General features: G+C 41.0%; 1 protein-coding gene across 8 annotated transcripts in view; it reads right to left on the bottom strand.

The window, feature by feature from the left end:
• Hspb11 (heat shock protein family B (small) member 11) overlaps positions 1 to 22,416 on the bottom strand; it is a 31,950-nt gene extending 9,534 nt beyond the window's left edge. Inside the window, exons 1-5 of one of the 8 annotated variants that reach the window (XM_029563480.1) lie at positions 22,033 to 22,153; positions 9,765 to 9,875; positions 8,475 to 8,647; positions 4,935 to 5,041; positions 3,357 to 3,409 (exon numbers count right to left, since the gene is read on the bottom strand). In XM_029563480.1, the coding sequence (XP_029419340.1) occupies positions 4,968 to 5,041; positions 8,475 to 8,647; positions 9,765 to 9,875; positions 22,033 to 22,067 (393 nt within the window). In that variant the 5' untranslated portion in view covers positions 22,068 to 22,153 and the 3' untranslated portion in view covers positions 3,357 to 3,409; positions 4,935 to 4,967. The other 7 variants (XM_029563481.1, XM_008833012.2, XM_008833013.3 and 4 more) reach the window with 7 other exon arrangements.
• Between the last annotated feature and the right edge of the window lie 199 nt (positions 22,417 to 22,615).

The following is a 22,615-nucleotide window of genomic DNA, read 5'->3' as shown; positions in this document are numbered from 1 at the left end:
AGGCTAGGAGAGTTAGCCGGTGGTGCAGGCCCAGGGAAGCACAGAGGGGTGAGGGCGGGGCCAGGACCAGAAGCGGTGCTCCTGCAGCCCAAGAAAGGGACTGAGTTGGTCTGGGTGAGAAGGATCAGGAAGCAGTATTGGTTCCCCAGACTAGGAATGGCGCAGGGTTGTCATTTATTTTATTTCTATCAAAATAATATATGCAATTTCAAAAGCTACACAATGCCAAAGGGCAAGCCTTTGGGAAGTAAGATTATGGGTGCCTTTCTGTTTCCTAACCCTTTTCTGAGGTAATCCCCTGCTTCCCCCTCCTTTTCCTCCAGTCCTGTTCCTTAGCTGTCAATGTTCCCCACTTGTAGCCTGGTACGGTGGTACACACCTGCACTAGCATTTAGGAGACTGAAGCAGTAGTTCTAGGCCAGCCTGGGCTACATATATAGTGAGAGCCTGTTTAAATAAAGAAAAAAATTCCTGGAATTATAATACGGTTATAGTTCCTTTCTTATTATTTGAATTTAAGTTTATATTATATTAAATAGAAATTTAGGTTTCTTAAACCAAGATCACTTTCCTCTGTATAACTACGTGAATGTTATGCTGCTAAAATAAATAACAAATCACAATCACATTTTCTTTCAAATACAATTTTTCTATCATAAATTAGCAATAACCTCTTTTTGATTGCTTAGATTTCTCTTTTAGTTCTAAAAAAACTAGAAAATCTAAAATACACAAAAGAGAATAACGTCCTATCATTTAGATTTCACAGTTACTAGCATTTTAGCATGGCTGACTTATTTTAAATGTTATTTACTAAAATATTTTTTATTTTCAAATATTTTATTTATTTTTATTTTATGCAGGAGTGTACTGCCTACATGTAAGTAAGTGCACCTGAGTCATGCAATGCCTGCAGAGGTCCAAAGAGGGCAGTAGATCCCCTGGAACTGGGGTTACAGATGGTTCTTAGCAGCCATGTAGATGCTGGGAATTGAACCCAGGTCCTTTCCAAAAACAGCCAGTGCTCTTAACCGCTGAGCCACCTCTCCAGCCCCACTGAAAGATTTTAAAGCCAAGACTAAGACATCATGACATTTTGCTACTTAGAGTGATAATATTTTTATGTAACCACAATATTGTGTCACATACATTAAAAATGTTTTAGAGCTTGGGGATATAGCTCAGCAGGTAAAGTGCTTGTCACATAAGCATGAGGACCAGAGTTTGGATCCCTAGCACCTAGGTAAATACCAGGTGGGTGTGGTGGCCTGCCTGTTATCTCAGTGCACAAGAGGCAGACATAGGGATCCCTGGAGCAAGCTGGCTAGCAAGAGTAGCCAAACGGAAGCTGCAGGTTCAGGGAAAAATCCTGCCTCAATATATAAGGTGGAGAGCAACTGAGGTAGATACTAGACATAAAACTCAGGCCTCTACACATACACCCCCACACATATGAACATACGTACATTATGTGCATAACACACACACACATATACACACACAAAACAAGGTTAGCTGTCCAGTGGAATGTTGTATTCTACATTTTTGTCACTTTGTCTCTAAATGGGTTTTGTTTTCTAGTCTCTATATTTTTTAGAAATGGGAAACTAGGGGAAATGGCTCAGTGGTTAACAGCACTTAGTGCTCTTCAACCTGGATTTAGCTCCCAGCACTCACATGGCAGCTAACACTTATCACTAACTCCAATTCTAGGCATACATGGGTACACTTACATATACACAAGCAGAACTAACTCCAATTCTAGGCAAACATGGTGCATTTACATATATGCAAGCAGAACACTCACACTCATACACATAAAAAATCTTTTCTTGAGGAAAAAGGAAATTTCGGGGCATGGTGGCACACACCTTTAAACTCAGCACTCGGGAGGCAGAGGCAGGCAGATCTCTGTGAGTTCAAGGCCAGCCTGGTCTACAAAGCGAGTTCCAGGGGTTACAGAGAGACCCTGTCTCAAAAAGACTAAAAAAAATAAAAAGGAAATTAGGCTTGATTACATTCAAGGGATGATGATGTTTTTATCAATTGTTCCCTAACCTTTGGCTGTCTTATTACTCATGAGTAATAATTGGGAAACTGTAGATGAGCTGGGATTGCTGACTGTGACAGAGACCAAGGGGCTACCCTTTGTCAGTATACCTAGATCTTTTTCTAGGGCCACCCTGTTTCTCCAAAGATGAGTCCTCTGACCCCCAGCAGGGGGTGTCATTAACACCAAAGCACAGGGAGAATGCTGAAGTTCCCACTGTTTACTGTCGAGACTTCTACCTAACTACACTATTTCCCTCCCTCCCTCTGTTCCTCTCTTCCTCCCCTCTGCCTGCTGTCCTGAGCCCATAACCTCAACATTCACTGTTCTTAGCCATCTCTTGACAGTGGCAGTGGAGGTCTTGGGAGAAAGGAATGTTGACCTAGTTTGCTTGGGTGGGGAAAGCTACCTAGAAGCCAACTGCTCAGAATACAGATGTTCAATATCATCCATATCTCATTTATACTTTCCACAGTACCTGTTTCTTCAAATCTAAGCCTTTCTGGGGTTCCATGTAACAAATGAGTTTACTCTTGCTATTTTCCTTGGAAGGCACTTAGGTTACAACTTAATCTGTGAAACTCTGGAAGTCACTACTTTCCCTCTGATATGATATATATTTGCCTTAGTTTCTTTTTTTTCTTTTTTTCTCTCCTTATAGTTTTATGCCTCTTTTTATTCATTTACTATTTTCATAGTATTCTGGTAAAAAAGAAAAAGAGACAGATACACAAAGTCATTATGTTTGTGCTTAAATGGAGGCTAGTAAGTCATTGATGATATTTAAATAGTATCATTAATTAGGATAGAAAGGTAAGAAATTAATATCATATGCTACTACTCACAAAAGCCTTAACTGTGTCATGTCTATTTTTTTTTAATAGAATTTGTTTATTTTATTTTTGTCTTTTTGAAGCAGGGTCTCCCTGTAGCCCCAGCTGTCCTGGAACTCACTATGTAGACCAGGCTGGCCTTGAACTCACAGAGATCCGCCTGCCTCTGCCTCCCAAGTGCTGGGACTACAGGCGTGCGCCACCACACCTGGCGTCATGTCTATTTTTATAAGGATTTTGAAATTCAGAAAAATAAATAACACATTGTTATATAACCAGTGAGTGAAGACAACTGTACAAAAACATGCATTTTTTTTCCCTAGGTTTTAACTGTATTACAAGGATCATTAAAATCACCTTTTATTTACCAAAATGCACCTGGGCTGGTAGTGCACAGTTAGAGAACAGATAGCTACTCCCGCATGCTCAGAACAGTACTGGTGACACAGGTACATACCTTTTTCAACCCACTGCTCAAAACCAACTGGCTCTTTAGACGTGGTCTTTTCAATCCTCAAGGTCCTCACTAACATTGTCAATAAATAAAATAAATAAATATTAATTAGCTACTTAATTCTATGTAGTCTCTGTATTTCTTCTCCTTCTGCCTAAGACTGTCATAGACTGGTGGATCTACACAGAGTGCTGGGATCAGGAATAACAAGCCCTGGAAGCTATTACTCTGTTTTTCCAGGAATCCCTAAGACAAAGTACGACATTGCATAATGGAAATCTTACCAACATTTATAACTATACAACACAAATCTAGTAGTACTTTTCTGAATTTATCATCTAGAGCTTCATCCACTTGTCACAACAACACTACTGGAGATCTTAGTCTCTCTTTTATGGAGAACCTGCTTTGACTCAGGCAAATTTACTCATTTGCTCTTGGCTTCAGTCTTAGGAGAAAAGATATGAATAGCTTACTCTTCTGATGAGACTTACAGAAGCTAGGCAAGGCATCCCATGAGCTAGAGCTAGCAAATGCCAGAACTGGAACTCCTGTGTCTGGCTCTGGAGCCTGCGTAATTAATGATAGGGACATACCAAGCACACGGTCATCTCCCTTCTGCGTAGTTTTCTCTCCATTGTCCCCACCTGACCCCCAGATTCATTCTTCCCCTCCTCTGTCTTGTTCTGTGGCAGAGGGGCTGAGTCCTGTGGTCTACATCTCCTGAACTAACTTCCCTACTCGCTTCTCTTTGGAGCTGGCCAGTGGCTGGCACCAGGAGACTGGAAAACAGAGAAGAGAGACCAGGGTCACTTTATCCCCACTCCCCACCTGCTTCACACCACATCTGTGATGTCGTCCTGTCCTTTTATGACTACAGCTCCTGCCTGGCAGGTACCCTTGAGCAGGCTCCAGCTCTCATTGGCCCTAGGTAATGCCATGTCTTTTCCTTGTCCTAGGACAGCAACAGTTGCCTGCTATAGTTAGTTTGAGAGCCTCTTTACCCCTTGTTCATTCCCATAGCACAGGCCAGAATTTTCTAAGTAGACACATCACTAAAGCCTCTTCATTAGGAACATCTGGTATTCTGTTTACTGGTGAGATTTTGTCCAATACACTTTATCACAGACAGGACTTGAATGATGTCCTAATGGGCAATTCCATTACTAAATCCCCAGAAAATGTCACTAGTAATAGAAGAATTAAAACTATCCAATGGGAATAATTGAGCTTATCAGATTTGCAATAATAATTTGAGACCTACAGGATGAATGCATCTAGAATGAAGATGTCATAGAACCCAGTGTTCTGGCAAGCCAGCTTCTTACATTCATAACAAAATCTTCTTTTGCCAAAGACTCTCACACAGTAAATTGCATGGAAATTATGACATGCTTTGGAAGGGTTTCAAATGTGCAGTTTCAGAGAGGCTAATTGTACTGAAGGCAGTTAAGCCATAATCCTTACCCTCCCATTTCTGCAATAAAACCGGATCCCATGCTGTAAAGAAAAACTAGTCTCTTGCTAAAAGTTTACATGTGTCCTTTACCTATGGAAAAATTAAAGGATTATAAGAATTAATGGGTTATTGACTTACCTAAGTAACTTTGGATTACAAGCTTTTCAATCTTTACATGTTTGTGAAAACAAATAATGAACTCCTGAGGAAACATTCCCGTGGTGGTCCAAAATGTTTCTGAATTCCTAATATTAATTTTAAAGAAAAAGAAAAATGAACAGTCAAATACAAAAGTTTAATTATATCATTCTAATTTTTATTTTGCAATTTCTATTAATTCTGCCTCGAACTCTGCCTCTCAACTTTAATGTATTTTTTTTTACTACTAACAGACATTTTCTTATAAGATGCTGAAACAGAACTGATGTCACTCCTGTCTAAAAGCCTTTAGCAGTCCCCTTATTAACTGTAAACCCAAACTCCTTAGTGTGGCATTTAGGACTATACAATCTGGCTTCATCATTAAAGTATACTGCCTCCCATCACTCCATCACCCCCATCACTGTGGTCACAGTGGGCCATTTACAACTCTCAGACACACTGTGCAGACTCATGCTTCTATATGTAACTTAATGAGGTTCTCCTGACCTGAAGCCCTTCTTCCCCTTGCAAAAGTTTATGGTCCTTTCTCCATCCCAGCAGAAGAGAATCACTTCCTCTCTGCTTTACACTTGCCTCACTGCATCCACTCCTACTCTGAACTCTTATCTCCTGTGCTTTTATGGCCCCAGTATGATACTGAGCTCTATAAATCCCGACACTTTCTTTTACTTATCTTTGTGTCCCTAATAACTATGATAGTAGCTAATCCATAGTGTATGAACAATGCTGAAAGGAGTAAATATGAAGTTTCAAGTCAAAAGTTTCAAGTATCAAAAACCAAACAGCCCAAAAGTAAAATAAATAAATAAATAAATAAATTTCAACTTAGGAGCCTAGAAAAAGAGGAGTAAATTAAACCCAAAGAAAGTGCAAGAAAATATAATAGGGTTAAGGATCTACTTTCTCTTTTCTTTTTTTTTTTTTTAAAGTGGGTTTTTTTTTACACACATTTAATCCCAGCACTCAGGAGACAGAGGATGGTAGATCTCTGTGAGACCCAGGACAGGCTGGGGCTAAAGAGAGACAAAAAAAAAAAAAGAAAAACCAGAAGAAATCATTTACAGTTACCCACATCTTTAAAATCTTTACTGTTTCTAGTATATTTCATTGTTCTGTAGTTTGAGTTCTCATCTGGTATTCCTGCCTCCAAACTGCAGAACTTCAGCATTTTCTGTGACGTAGATTTTCTTGTGAGGAATAATTATCTTTGTACTTCTGAAGTATGTTTTAGCTAGACACAGAACTCTGGGATGGCAGTTGTTTCTGTTTGCATCTCGTCAGCATCTGTAAGATACTGTACTTAGCACTGCTCTTCCTTGGTGGACAATGAATATTTTTCCTCCTCTTGCTTAAATTTTTTTTCCTTTATCTTTCTTTTTCAGTTTTTACTGTGAAATGATTTTTGAAACTAGTGGGTTTTCAAATTTTATATATAGAGTCTCCCTATAGTCCTACCTGGCCTGGATTTACTATGCAGACCAGGCTGGCCTCAATCTCACAGAGATCTGCCTGCCTCTGACCCTCAAGTGATGGGATTAAAGGTGTGCACCACCACACCTCACTCCCTGCCCCTTTTTATTTATATGTGTGTGTGTGGTGTATTATTGCATACTGCAGCCTGTAAATGGAGGTAGAGGACAACTTTTGGGGAACAGATTCTTTCCTTATACTATGCATTCTGTGGTTCATCATGGAGAGATGGCTCAGTGGTTGAGAGCACTGGCTGCTCTTGCAGAGGACCTGGGTTTGGTTCCCAGCACCCACGTGGAGGCTAACACCTGTCTATAACTCCAGTTCCAGGGGATCTGACACCCTCTCCTGGCCACATGGGTGCACTTGCATACATGTAGACAAAATACTCATACACATAAAATAAAAATAATAAATAAAAATTCAAAATAATCTTCAGTGTTCAATAGGGATAAATGAATAGTGCTATTTTCTCCAAATAACTGTGGTTATTTCCATTTAGATGAACAAATTTGAGAACAGAAAATAATTTTCAGTATCTACTACAGGCTAGAACTACATGGGTTAAAAGTCTCTGATATACTCTGTTCAGTTATCAGGATAGTAATTATCCTTATTCCATATAGTTTTCTATATGGAATTTAGAATTTTTGTCCAATCTAAAAAATATTATGTCCTTAGTCATTCCTTACAGGGACTAATCAAAGCCTAAAAAAATCATCTACTACATATGACAATGAACCCTAATGATCTATAAACATATTCCTTTGAGAAAATACAGGGTACAAGGTAAATTGATCTTGCCTTAGAAAAATGGTCTAACTCCAATCAAAGTGAGGTGTGTTTCTGGAAAGATCTTTATTCTAAATGAACCCTTTAATCTCTGTAGTTCTGAATATATGTATACTTGTTTTTCTATGCCAAATCAGAGTGGAATAAATAGCTATCACTTGACTTTCAGGAAATACAAGACAGAGTAACCATGAGACAAAGGCAAAGGCAGACACTAAGGCTTTGATCCTCAAGCTTGAGTCATCATAATAATATAAGGCAAAGACCCCTGAGCTAGGGGCTAGAAGGCATGAGCGTGAGCTGATTCTGTTATCTGTTTATCTATGTGATTGCAAGCAAATCACTTTACCTCAGTAATTCTTTTGTTGATCTTTGCAATGCGATTTAAAATACTTGTTTTTCCTGGATTTTTTGAGACAGGGTCTTATTTTGTAACCCAGGCTAGCCTTGAACTCAAGGCAGTCCTCCTCCAGCCTCAGTCTCCCTGTTAGGATTGTACGAATGAGCCACCATGCCCAGTTGAGGATACTTTTGTATGTGTGCCTTACCACTTCACAAATGACACAGTACATATGCAACTGTAAAATTCTATATAAACATATGCATACATATGTTTATATATATAAATACATTCTGATACTTTCCAAAATTAGCCAACTTTTACCAACAAATCAACAAACTAGTCAACAAACATTTCAAAACTCTGTAGAGTCAAAGATAAATAAAACAGATTGATTTCCAAGAATTCACAACTGGAAGAGGACACTAATATTAAAAATAAACAATTACAAAAAAAGAAAGAGAAAAAAACAAACCACACAATTTCATGATAGGGTTTAAAACCAAAAGCTATTGGAACCTAGCAAAGAGATAAAGTAATCCCACCTGAGGGCAAGGGGCAGACATGAGACAGGAGTCAGCAAGTAACCTTGAAGGCAAAGTTGTGTGGTTGTTGGGATTTGTTGCAGCATGATGAACACTGAGACTCAGAATTTCCATCTTACAACTGGCTCTGCCTCAGTACTAAAAACTAGCTTTAATGTATACAGCTCTCTTCCCATAAGTCTAAAGCAATCTAATAAACCCTCTCAGCTCTAAAATGATATGATTCCACCAGTCAGTCTGTGGGTACCATATATGTATACAGGGAGAAGACAAGAGAGTAGGAAAATGAGCCAAAGTATTTAAAAGAGGAGTTCTCTGTTAGCTACTTTTTCCTGGAATTAAAAATCTGAGCATATTACTTATCTCTACCTAGAATAAGCTCCAGCCCTGGAACGAGTGGAAACTGGCATGAAGCATCAGTGCAGTGCAGGAGGAGGGCAGGAAGTGAGGCATTCAGCTCAGCAAAGACCTTGCTCAGGGCAGTAAGGAAACAGGCAGATAGGAAGTAACAATGTTTATATACTTCAGTGTCCAAGAAAAATCTGGAATAAAACCAAAGCCAGACATTAAAGTTATGCTTCTCTAAAACAAAGTCTTGAGTTTTTGCCTTGGTAAACCACTTTAAAAAACCTATTGGTAAGCTGGGTATGGTAGTGCATGCCTTTAGTCCCAGCACTCGGGAGGCAAAGGCAGGCAGATCTCTCTGTTTGAGGCTATCCTGGTCTACATAGTTAGTTCCAGGACAGATGGGGCTACTAGGAGACTGTCTCAAAAATACCAACAAACAAACAAATAAAAAAAAACCCATTGGTGCCTGTTGTGGTGGTACACACTTTTGATCCCAGCACTTGGGAGGAAGAGGCAGGCTGATCTCTGAGGCCATCCCGGTGTACATGGTTAGTTCTAGGGGAGCTGGAGCTACAGGGAGACCCTGTCTCAAAAACAAAACAAATAGCGTCTGGAAAAATAACTCAGTGGTTAAGAGCACTGGCTATTCTTGCAGAGGATCCAGATTCAATACCCAGCACCCACTACCCAGTGGCTAACAATAGTCTGTAACTCTAGTTCCAGGGGATCTGAGACCTTTGAGGACACTGCACAACATGGGTGCACTTACACACATGCAGGCAATAAATACACTCATACACATAAAACAAATCAAACAAAACAAACAAAAACTATGGGCATGCTAGGTGTGGTAGGACACAGCTATAATCCTGAGACTCTGGAAGCTGAGACATGACGATTTTGAGTTTAAGACAAGTCTGGGGTTACATGGTGAGACCCTGCTTTAGAAAACTCAAACCACAAAAAAGGAATAAATAGAAATATATATATATATGTTAGTATTTGCCTACCATATACAAGGTCCCTGGGTTCAATCTCTAATACTAAAAAAAGAAAAAGAAAAAAAAATTGAACATGTTTGCATATAGAGGTTAGCCCAAGAATTATAAAGGATAAAAAACTTAAATAGCCACAACCGAATCAGGTCCAGGAATAACACCAAAAGCAGATACTATAAAGTAACTTAGCTCACCAAACATTTGTTAAATGTTTAACAGCGCCAGTTGTTGTAAACCAAAATCCCAGTACTCAAGGGTTTCACTGGTCTAAATACTAAGCCTTGAACAGACAGGCCAGAAGAGAAACTCTTACCCATCGATGATATTTTCAGGGGGGTGTTTTTCATCATTCGATGTAGCCAGAATCACTTCAGTCCCTTCAGAGCTCAAACAGAGATCAACTTTCCTCATCTTAAAGTTTAGTCTGCAAATTAAAAAAAAAAACAAAACACTAACAAAAAAAGCAAATTCCTGATTCTCAAAGGAAGAGAAAGCAAGCCTGTTGCATAGCACACAGTCTTAACAACCAGGCTCTTCAACAAGTGGGAAGGCGCTGGCTAATGTGTTCGCTTCTGTAAACTGATCTCTCCCTGGGATGACCTATAAAATGCAACTATTTCCACTTCACTCTACAGAATGCCTTTGACTATTTAAATTCATATCATTTTTCTGCTTCCAAAATTAAAAGCCCTCAATAATTATGTAGATGATAAATAAACTACTGTAACACAAATTAGTGGGTAACTTCTTGTTTATAGCTACATCTATGAAAATTTTTAAAAACTAGAGGATAAAACATATTTTGTGACCACTCATACCGTACCAATTAAAGTGTCAAACAATATTATCTACTTTTTGGTTGGCTCTTTTTTTTGAGTCATAGTCTCAATCGGTAGCTCATGCTGGCCTAGATTTCACAACAATCCTCTTGTCTCAGTTTCCCAAATTGCTAGTATTACAAGTAAGAGCCATCACACCTGGCTGAAGGTATTTTTTTCCTTGAGACAAGGTCTCATACTCAAGATTCTCCTGCTTCTGCTGCCTGAGTTTGGGTTTACAAGCCTGCCCCACCCCACCAGGCTTATTTACAATTCAGATATCTTTGGTTGCTTTTTTGAGGAATTTTGCTTTGTTACCCATGCTCTTTTCAGAACTCCTGGACTCACTTGATCCTCCTCCTTCAGCTTCTCCAATAGGTAGGATAACAGGTGCATGCAACCACACCAGCTATCATTTTTTAAACAGGAACATGAAATAAGAAAAGCTATTTAAAACTCTAAACCAGTCACTTGGGGAGGGACTTAGACATAGTGCTGAGGAAATGTTGTTGAGCTCTCCTACAGAGGACACTGGGGGATAAATCAGAGGAGACAAGATTTTGTGAGATCTTACCCTCACACCTTTGTGCGACTAACCTATATCCCCAGTCCTTTATTTACTGATGTAAACTGCTGTGTGGTATTTCTGTATTTCCCTATTGATGGACATTCTGGCATGTCTCCAATTTTTTGCTATCATAAACTGATTTGGAATGTACAAATTTGTGCACATGTGGATTGAGTTTATAATTTTAAAAACCTCTCTATATAGTGAAATTGCAGAAACCTGTAATTTTCATAGCTTCAAATCACTACCTCATCAATTATGCTTTAAATTATCACAAATTACATTAAAATCAGCAGTGTGTAAGACTTTCTGGGATGAACGTGATCACAGCATTTAGGAGGTGGAGGCAGGAGGATTAGGAATTCAAGGCCAACCTCAGCTACACTGAGATTGAGGCCATCCTGGGCTAATAAGCCTATCTTTAAAAGAAAAGAAAAGAAAAACGAAAACAAAAAAAACCTCTGCTTACTCATATGCTCACCAATTTAGTCATGTTTGACATTTGGCTCTAGCCACGCTCATTGGTGTGAAATAGTGTCTTGGTAAAGTTTCAATATGTGTTTTCATGATTGTTAGTTGAATACCGTTTACTTCCAGGTCATTCCAGTCTCTTTTGGTGTTTGCTTTTTCTTTTTTCTTTTGTTCTTTTTTGAGACAGGGTCTCCCTGTAGCCACAGCTGACCTGGAACCAGGCTGGCCTTGAACTCACAGAGATCTGCCTGCCTCTGCCTCCTGAGTGCTGAGACTAAAGGTGTGTACCACTATGCCCGGCTCTTGGTGTTTGCTTTTTCCTATTATTACCTACTCTTGTATTGGGTTGTCTTACTATCTTTTGTCTTTTTCTCTTTGATTTGTAGAAACGTGTGTGTATGTGTATGTGTGTGTGTGTTGTGCACATGTGTGCTGATACATGCGCATGTTCATGTATGAAATCAAAGGAGGTGTTTTCCTCAATCACTCTCCATCTTATTTTCTGAGGTAGGGTCTCTAAGCCTGGAGTCAAGTGGCAGAACTGGCTTCAGGGCTGCACGGCTCATCTCTTGTCTGACTAGCACTGGGATTATCAGTGCTCATTGCCATGCTTGGTTGTTTAATGTGGTGCTGTGAGCCCAGCTCACGTCCTCATGCTTCCCAGCAAGCACTTTACTGACTGAGCCATCTTCCCGTCCCCAAGCTGTAGGAATTTTAAACATAAAATGGAGAGATAGCTCAGTGGTTAAGAGTGCTCTTTCAGAGAACCTGAATTTGGTTCCCAGCACCCACACTGGGTTCCTGAGGGAATCCAATGCCCTATTCTGGTCTCCCAGAGCACAGCACTCACATAAACAAACCTACCTTCAGTCAGACATACATATACACATAATTAAAAAATAAAAAAGGAAAATTTTAAGCATATAGATCAATGCATTTTTTACAAAATAAACACATCAGAATGAAGAAAGAGAGCATCTTCTTCCTAATTACTATCTTTCCTTCCTTCCTACAAGTAACTCTGGTTCCTATTTCTAACACTGTAAATTTACCTGAACTTTATGTATGTGGAATCATGGTTTAAGCTTACTGATCTCTACCTTCTTTTCCTCATTATGTTTGTGAAATTTATCAATGCTGTATGCAGCAGAGTTGAAATACAGTTAGATGCACCTGCAGCACAGCCCTATGCATGTCAACTATGTATGAGATCAGAGAAGCCCCTGTGGAGTTTCTAAGGAACTAGGTGCTAGCTGAAAAGCAAAGAAAGGTTTTTTTGGTCTTGGGTACTTAAGACACAAACCCAATGAAGGAAAAATTAAGCTTACAACTTAATTACAATTTAATCACTTGAAACCAGAAATAAGCTGAAACTATTTAAAACTGAAACATGGTCTAACCCAGAAGACTTGCTTTGCCCCTCATCCTAGCTCTCCCAGGGGAATGTTATTTACTCTCTATGTCTATCGTCTACTGAGACACAATATCAAATAAAGATCATTAAAAAGATAATAAGATGACCCAGATGTTGGAATAATCCAGGTGCTGAGTTCTATTAGCAGATATAAAGATAACTATTATAAATCTGTTAGCGAATTTAGAGAAAGACAAAATGGGTGATCAGAAAGTACAATGAAAACACAAAATGTGGAAATTCCAGGACTGTATATTTTAGAGAATATAGTTGTAAAAATAACTATATATGCTAGAAAATATAGTTATCTAAAATAAAAAATTCATCAAATAGGTTTAATGTCAGATAGAACTTAGCACTAAGCAAGGATTAGTGGGGCTGGCAAGATGGTTCAGTGGGTAAAGGTGCTTGCGGGCCACGTCTGACAACCTGAATTGGATCTTAGAACACATATGGTAGGAGAGAACCAACTCCCACAAGTTGTCCTCTGATCTCCACCTGTGCACCATAGCATGTGTACACAGACATATAATAAATAAATGTTTAGAAAAAAATTTTTTTCTTAAGACTAGGTCTCATTATGTAGCCCTGGCTGGCCTGGAACTCACTTTGTACACCAGGCTGGTCTTGAACTCAGAGATCTGCCTGCTTCTGTCTTCTGAGTGCTAGGATTAAAGGTATACACTACTACCCCTGACCAGAATTTATTCATTTATTTTTAATATATATCTGTTGAATTTTTGTGCATTTCATACAATATATCTTAATCATATTTAGACCCCCCCTCTTATCTGCACCCCCCATTGGATTTCATGCATTCTGTCATCTATGTCAAGGTCTATCAAGTTTGTGTGACTACATGTCCCTCAGTGTGAGTTCATCCACTGGAGCCTGGTCGGCAGCTCTCAACCATCCTTCAGCTAAGTCCTCCTGCCCATTTCCCCAGTTCTATCCTGGTTTTTTGTCTGGTTTGAGTCTGCATGGGTCTTATGCATGCTGCCACCATTGCTGTGAGCTCAAAATTTATTTTTAATTATGTATATGCCTGTGTGTCTGTGCACAAGATAGCTGTGCCCACTGAGGCCAGAAAAGGGCACTAAATCCCCTGGAGATGGAGTTACAGGTGGTTGTGAGCCACCTGACATGAGTGCTGAGAACTGAACTCGGGTCTTCTGCAAGAGCAGCGAGCACTCTTAACCAACAAGCCATCTCTCCAGTCCATTTAAAAATATTTTAAAACCAGGTGTGGTAGCACTCCCCTTTAATCAGAGCACTGGGGAGGGAGACGCAGGTGGATCTCTGTGAGATCTAGGCCAGCTTGATCCATACAGCAAGTTCTAGGCTAGTTGGGGGCTACAGGGAGACTCTGTCTCAAAACAAAACAAATAAAAGAAAAATAAAGGGATCAGCTGGGCATGGTGGCCCACGCCTTTAATCCCAGCATCCAGGCCAGTTGGGGTTACAGGGAGACCCTGTTTCAATAAGACCAATAAATAAATAAATTAATTAATTAATTAATTGATTAAATTTAAAAAAAGAAAAAAAGGATCAGTAAACTTAAATATGGGCTAGGTGTGATGTTGTTAACTTAATGGTAGAGTACTTGCCTAGCATTAAAGGGAAAAAAAAGGGAGGGGCTGGAGAAATGGCTCAGAGGTTAAGAACACTTGTTGCTCTTCCAGAGGAATGGAGTTTGGTTCTTAACTGCCTGAAATTCCAACTCCAAAGGATCTGACACCCTCTTCTAGTCTTTGAAGGAACCTGCACACATGGAGAATACACTCACATGGATACATACGTATAATACAAATAAATATTTAGGGGCTGAGAATTGGCTCAGGGATTAAGAGCACTGGCTGCTCTTGCAGAAGACCCAGGTTGGGTTCCCAGCACCCACAAGATGGCTAACAACCATCTGTAACCAGTTTCCAGTTCCAGGGGAATCTGACACCCTCTTCTGATCTCTGCAGGCAGTGTACAACAGAGCCCCCATGATCTAATCTCTGGAAACACCACAGACACCTCCAGAGGGAGGTGTTTATTAATGTATTCAATCCAGTCAAGTTAACAATTAAGATTAACCATCATAGTAAATGTTTCCATACTAGATCTAGACCTGTGAGAAGGAACAAGAAACACTGGGCATGGTAAATACAATGTTAAAGTAATTTAAATTTTCTTTAAAGGACCACGACTGGCTGTGAGTATTAGTGACAGAGTGCTTGCCTAGCATGCAAGAGGCCCTAGGTTGCATCCCCAGCATCAAAACAACAAAAAATTCAGTCTCTCAAGTTAGCCTTAAAATAAAAAAACAAAAAAACAGCCCACACCTTTAGTCCCAGCATTTGGGAGGCAAAAGCAGGTGAATCTGTGAGCTCTAGGCCAGCTGAGGCCACAGAGACCAGGTGAGAGACCAGACCAGACCAGTCCAGACAGGTCCGGACCGGACCAGACGGGTCCAGACCGGACCAGACCGGTCCAGACCAGACTGGACCAGACCGGAAGGGACCGGTCCAGACCGGACCAGACCGGAAGAGACCGGTCCAGACCGGTCCAGACCGGAAGAGACCGGTCCAGACCGGACCAGTCCGGACCAGACCGGTCCAGACCGGACCAGACCGGACCAGACGGGTCCAGACCGGACCAGACCGGAAGAGACCGGACCAGACCGGAAGAGACCGGACCAGTCCGGACCAGACTGGTCCATACCGGACCAGACCGGAAGAGACCAGTCCAGACCGGTCCGGACCGGAAGAGACCGGTCCAGACCTGTCCAGACCGGACCAGACCAGACCAGTCCACACCGGTCCAGACCAGACCAGACCAGTCCAGACCAGACCAGATCAGACCAGACCAGATCAGACCAGACCAGACCAGACCAGACCGAGTAGTAGGGATTTAACAGATGCAGAAGCAGCAAACACAATCTGGTGTGGTGGTACACATCTGTAATTCAAGTAAAGTTAGGTCACAGCAAGTTGGAGGCCAATTTGGACTATGTAAGATCCTATCTCAAAATAAAAAAAACAGAGAAAGTAGCAAATACAAAATGCAAGAAGGTAAGATGCTGTGCTTACTGAGCTTATAGTTTACTTTAGTAGTTTTTAGCATGGAACATAAAATGATATGATATTAATTAAAAATAGACTAAGGAGCTTGAGGATACAGCTCAATGGTAGAGAAACTTGCCTAGCATGCAGAAGGTCCTACTTTGAGAGATAGACTAAGATGTTGAGGATGCATGTTATAATCCTGGGGCATAGTAATCACTAATGACAATAAAAATAAAGGATACAAGGCTGGAGAGATGGCTCAAAGGTTAAGAGCACTGGCTGCTCTTACAGAGGACTGGGATCAAGTCTCAGCCACCCACATGGCGGCTAACAACCATTCTTAACTCCAGTGCCAGAGGATCCAACACTCTCTTTTGTCTTCCATGGGCACTGCGTGACAGGGATACACTTCATACACGCAGGCATAACACTCACACATAAAAATAAATTAATTTTAAAAAGTAAACACTCAAAACTCCTTCTTAGTCATACACAGAAATCATATTTCACCACTAAACATCATGTTCACTGATATTTTTGTTAAGATTTTATTGTTGTAAGAATTCTCTTGTGCTATTTTATTAAGCTTTTATTTTGAAATATGAATAAGCATTAAGTTGTACCAAATACCCTTCCACATACATTAAGTTGATCATATGGATTTTCTGAAGGGTATTAATGTTATCAATTAAACAAAATTTTTCCAATGCTACAGCATCCCCAGTTCCTGGCAAAAAAGTCTACAAGCCCAAGTTTATTTATTTGGTCTTTTTGAGACAGGGTCTCCCAGTAGCCCCAGCTGGCCTGGAACTAACTCACTATGTAGACCAGGCTATCCTTGAACTCAGAGATTCACATGCCTCTGCCTCCCAAGTGCTGAGACTAAAGGCATGCGCCACCACGCCTGGCAAGATGTATTATTTTTATCCAAAGATTAAGTTTCCTACTTTTAATTTCTAAATTTTTGTCATTTACTCAGTTTACAACCTTAGGGTTAGGAACGCATTTCAGGGGCTGGAGAGATGGCTCAGCGGTTAAGCGTATTGACTGCTCTTACAGAAGACTCAGGTTCGATTCCAAGCACCCACATGGCGGCTACGAACTGTCCTTAACTCCAGTTCTAGGAGAATTCAAAGCCCTCTTCTGACCCCTGTGGCATTGCACAACATGGGTGCACTCACATACATGCAGGCAATACACTCATACACATAAAATAAAAATAAATACTTTTTTTTTTTTAAAAAGTGCATTTCAAAAATAAGGAGTGTTGGGCTTGGTGGTACACACATTTGACTCTAACACTAGGAAGGCAGAGGCAAGTGGATCTCTGTGAGACTGATGCCAGCCTGGTCTACAAAGTGAGTTCCAGGCCAGCTGGGGCTACAGGGAGACCCTATCTCAAAAAAATACATATAAGTAGGGGCTGGAGAAATGGCTCAGTAGTTAAGAGCACTGACTGCTCTTGCAGAGGACCCAGGTTTGATTTCCACATGGTGACTGGCACCATCCGTTAACTCCAGTACCAGGGGATCCAATACCCGCTTCTGACCTCCAAGGGCACTGCACGACACGAGTGCACTTAACACACATGCAGGCAATACACTCATACACATAAAATAAAAATAAATATTAAAAAAGAAAAAACATGCCGTGCATGGTGGCGCACACCTGTAGTTCCAGCAGTTGGGAGGCAGAAGCAGGTGGATCTCTGTGAGTTCAAGGCCAGCCTGGTCTACATAGTGAGTTCCAGGACAGCTCAGGCTACAAGGAGACCCTGTCTCAAAAAGACCAAAGAAAAAGAAAAAAAGAAAAAAACACGTCTAAATAAAAATAATAAAAATTAATGAGTTGGAAAGTTTGCCCTTTTTCTAATTGTTGGAACAATTTATACAGGGTAGGGATTATTAAGGGATGGAGATGCAGCTGGGTGGTATAGTGCTTGCCTAGCATGCTTCAAAACTCTAGGTGTGATTACACATATAGGGAGTCGTTTGATTGAAACCTGATGAAAAGTGTTTGTAGGGCCATTATTACTTTGTTTTGTTTTTGTTTTCTGAAATAGGTTCTCACTATGTATCCCAGGCCAGCCTCAAACCTGTGATTCCTCTGCCTCCCTAGTACTAGGATACAGGTGTGAACCACCCAGCCCAGCTCTAGAGCAAATTGTGATTACTTCAAATTCAATAGTTCTAGTCAAGATTTCTATGCCTTCTTGAATCAATTTTGATAATCTTAAATTTTATTATTATTATCATTAATAATATATGGGTATATATGGGTATATGGGTACATGCATCATGGCACATGTTGAAGTCAGAGGGCAATTTTATGGAGCTGGTCTCTTCTTCGTCCTTAACTTGGGTTCTGGGCTCAAACTTAGGTTGTCAGGTTTGTGCAACAAATGCATTACCCATTGTGCCATCTTGTTGTCCTTTATAGTAATGATAAATAAATTTTATTTCACTTCCTAGTTTTTTTGTTAGTATAAAGTTCATTTTTTATTATAGTTTTAAAACCTAGTATTAATAGTATTGAAAGCTATAGTCATACTGATTAAGAAAAAAGACATATGCCCTTAATGTTTTGTATGCATTAAATTTTTAAAAAATGTTATTATCTTTTTGTGTATGAGTGTTTTTGCTTGCATGTATCTAAGTGCACCTATTTGTTCAATGCCCCCAAAGGCCAGAAAAGGGCCTTGGATCCCCTGGAACTGATATTACAGAAGACTTAGCCACCATGTAGGTGCTATGAACCAATCTGGGGTCCTTTATAAGAGCAGACAGTGCTCTTAACCACTGAGCCATCTCTCCAGCCCCCACATGTTTATTTCTATCAATCTTACCACAAGTTTTAATATTATCAATACCAAAGAATTGGCATTGGATGAACATTGTTAATCCTTACCTTGTATTCTTATAAATACATATCGATGAACCTACATGTTAATTCTGAAAATTCTGAAATTATTAAATGTTATTATTATCTTTATCATCCTGAAACTCTAGACACATAGTAAAACTGGAGGTAATAGTAACATTAATTTACAAATTACATCAAAGTAGCTTTGTTCTTTGTTGGAGTTTCTATCAATTAGGGGACATGTTCTGAACATTTAAACAAACCTCAAGATACACTGTGGACCAGGCATATAACTAACAGTGGACTGGATAAATGACAGTACTTCAAATAGTTAATTATTACTTTTTGAATGGCTATACTCAAAGAATAACAATTAGAGAAACTCAATGAACTTGTGGAAGACTTTTAGTATCATCCTATTTAATACTTCTGAAAATTTAATTTTTATATCTCTGGGAATTGAACCCAGGACCTTTGAAATGCTAGGCGTATGCTGTACCATTGACCTATACTCCAGTCCTATTCAACTTTTTTTTTTTTTTTTTTGAGACAGGGTCTGTGTATCCTTGGGCAGTCAGAAACTCACTATGTAGATCAGACTGGCCCTGAACTCACAGAGATCCATTTGCCTATGCTTCTCCAAGTGTTTAGGATTAAAGGTGGGGGGCAACATGCCTGGTCTGTTCAATATTTTTGTAGCTGGGTGTGATGGCTCCAATCTGGAATCAAAGTACATGGAAGGCTGTAGCAGGATCATCACGTTTGAGGCCAGATCCTGTCTCCAACAAAATGGGACTAGGTATTTTTTTTTTAATTTTATTATTTTTATTTTATTGCATGTATATAAGGCTCATAAGCCTAAAATACTATTTGGTCCTTTATGACCCTTGATCTAGGTGTATTAAAACGTAATTGGTTTGGTTGATGACAAAGTCAATATAAGTCAACAGTGCATTACACCTATCCCCAAAGGTAAAGAATATTTTAGAGTTGGGCTGGGGGTTATAGCTCAATGGGAAAATGCCTGCCTATGGCCATGAAGCCCTAGTTTGGTCTCCAGCACCACAAATCAAAACAAAAAAGAAGTATTACATTCCACCAAAATTTTTGAACACCAACAAAGACCCATGTGAACCAAGGGCCAGGTACTACACTCACAAAGATGAATACAACCTGGACGGAGATTTGGTTCTCATCAGGCTACATCTGATAATGAGGAAGGACACAACTAGGTACTAACAGTGTGATTCACATCCAGAATACTGTGTTCACTTCTGGGTATTATGTTTCAAGAATATCATGAAGTTTGATACTGTTCAGGGCAGAGTAAAAAGTTCATGATGCAGATGTAGATCAGTGGTTGCACAAGTGTTTAGCTGGTCTGAGCCCTGAAGTTCAATCTCTAGCACAGGGGGAAAAAATAAAAGATCATGATGACCTATAAACATAACCAAAAGTTTTAACATAATTAGTATTGCCCACAAATGGAAAAAGGGTTCAAATTTTTCTTCTATAGCTTCAAGACGATGAACTGGACTCAATGAGTATGAATTTTATGCAGATCACATATAAATTTTTCTACCAAAGTAAAGATTTTAAATCTTTTCTATCCCTGAAAATGTCCAAGAGTAAGCAATAGTATATGAAGAAGATGAAAGAAAGGATTCCTACGTTGGAAGCTCTTCTGGGCTGAGTGAAATCTAGAAATGGTAGATTAGGGATGGATAGATTAGATGAAGGACTCTAAAAGCCAGGCGAAAGCTGGGGGTGGAAAAAGGAATCTGCAGTCCCAGCCATCTGGAAGCTGAAGGAAGAGTATCACTGAAGCCCAGGAATTCTTGCCTCCATGCTCAGGCACACACACACACACACACACACACACACACACACACACACGCGCGCGCGCGCGTGCGCGCTCACATAAACAAATGTAGTAAAATATCTAAAAATAAAAAGAGCTACAGTGCTCCCTTCTGCAGTGTGTACTAAAATTGAAACCAGAAAGATGCATGCATGGTTCCTGCAAAAGGATGACAGAAAAATCCATGCTGTTCTCCATTTTTTAATTCTACTTTTTGCCATCTGAATTGATGTGAATGTGTCACAACAGGTAAATGTAGTGTGTATTTATGTGGACAGAAAGGTGTAAGGGAGAATTAATACATTTTAAAAAGCTAAAAGTCAGAGGAGGCAAAAGCTGGAGATGAAAAGGGAGTTTGAGGCCATTCTGGGAAGCTATCCTGGGCTATATAAGACCTGCTCTCAAAAAAAACTCACATAATCATGACAGATTTCTGTGGGATAGGAGGCCAGCCTAGTCTATATAGCAAGTTCCAGGCAGGCTGGGGATACAGGGAGACCCTGTCTCAAAAAGATTTAAAAAAAAAAAAAAAAAAAAGAAAGAAAGAAAAAAGAAAAGAAAAAAAAAATCCCACAGGAAAAAAACAACCGAACCAAATAAATGAGTTACACTTGGGGAAACGGATCTCACACGATGTGCAGTGAACAGGAGTGAGTATGCTCTTCAAATACCCTCTTTTCTGATCTCATTCTTAAATTATCGAAGATGGCTACGGAAGCAAACAAATGCTTTACTACACAACGCATTCCATACATATTTCCACTAGTATCTACCCAGTTAAACAAGGAAGGGCAGAGCTGGGTTCTTAAACGGTTAGGGTTCTTTTGTTGCAAATCATGAGAGGCAAACCAGTGACAGGTAACCCACTGAGCCACTCTGACATGCAGGTTTGGGATGTCATGCTTTACTCTGAACACCACTATATCACTGTTAAATTCTAAGATACCGTCCTTTCTTTTTAAATCGCTGACTGTGGGCGCCTTATCCTCAACCAGGGCCACTAGTTTTTCATGTCCCGTTCAAAGGCCCTTTCTGGAACTTCTTTCAGAAAAGCCTCTCTGGGTCAAATCCTAGACTGACTTTTGCCAGCACCCAAGTTCTGGTACTCTTAGAACTGCGACCCCTAGTCTTTTCCTATGTCATCCAGTGGTAACTCTGGTGTAAATCAGAAAAATCTCGATAGAGCGTAGGATGGCGTAGGCGAATAGGAAATATCACTCTGGTTTGATGTGTGGTGGTGTGTTTAAGAAGGTAGCAGCTCAGACACCATCTTGTCACCTCCACCAGCCCCAGGCCCAAAAGATTTAAAACAGCCTAAATGCACCCGCATCCACATTAAGTTTATTAACTGAGCCTCAAAGATGCAGATGGCATGTTTTGGCATATTAACTGGGGTATTGTTTTTCCTGTCCTTCGAGGGGTCAAAGCATTTCGGGCCACTAAAAGGTTCTTGGGGGAGCCTTAGTGTCTCCATGGCCGGGAGGAACCAGGCCGCCTGCGCCTCCCGCCCTGCCCACGCGCCGCGTCTCCTCACGGCCTCTTTTCCGCGTACTCCCGTCCCTCTCGCATCCCGCGCGGGCCTGCCCGCCCACGGCGCCGCGCACACCCGCTCGCCTGGGCCTCGGTAGTTCCACGGAAAGACGGTCCGCTCTGGATCCCCGCCCCGAGCTCCCGGACCTACCCCTCCCGGCCTGCCCGCCCACGGCGCCGCGCACACCCGGTCGCCGGGGCCTCGGTAGTTCCACGGAAAGACGGTCCGCTCTGGATCCCCGCCCCGAGCTCCCGGACCTACCCCTCCCGGCCTCCGCGAAGTTTCCGGGCGCGCGCACCTCACAGTTCCGCCCCGCCCTCGCCCGTGCACCCCGCTGACACGCCTCCATCAGGCCTACCCACCCCGGGTTCCCCTCGTCCGCCCCAACACCCCCACCACCAGAGCGCGCAGAGGTCCGAGGGGACACGCCCTCGCGCCGTCACGCACGCGCAACGCGCAACGCCCAGCCCTGCCCCCTCCAGCCTTTCCCGCTTCAGCCCCGCTCCCTCAAGTCCCCGGTCCCACCCACGCCCGACCCCGCCCACCACACACCACGCCCTCCGTAGGGCCCGCCCCCCGAACTGCC

Source organism: Nannospalax galili, unplaced genomic scaffold (assembly GCF_000622305.1).
Source record: "Nannospalax galili isolate Female #2095 unplaced genomic scaffold, S.galili_v1.0 scaffold356, whole genome shotgun sequence".
NCBI classification, from domain to species: domain Eukaryota; kingdom Metazoa; phylum Chordata; class Mammalia; order Rodentia; family Spalacidae; genus Nannospalax; species Nannospalax galili.
This window is presented reverse-complemented; position numbering and strand designations above follow the sequence as displayed.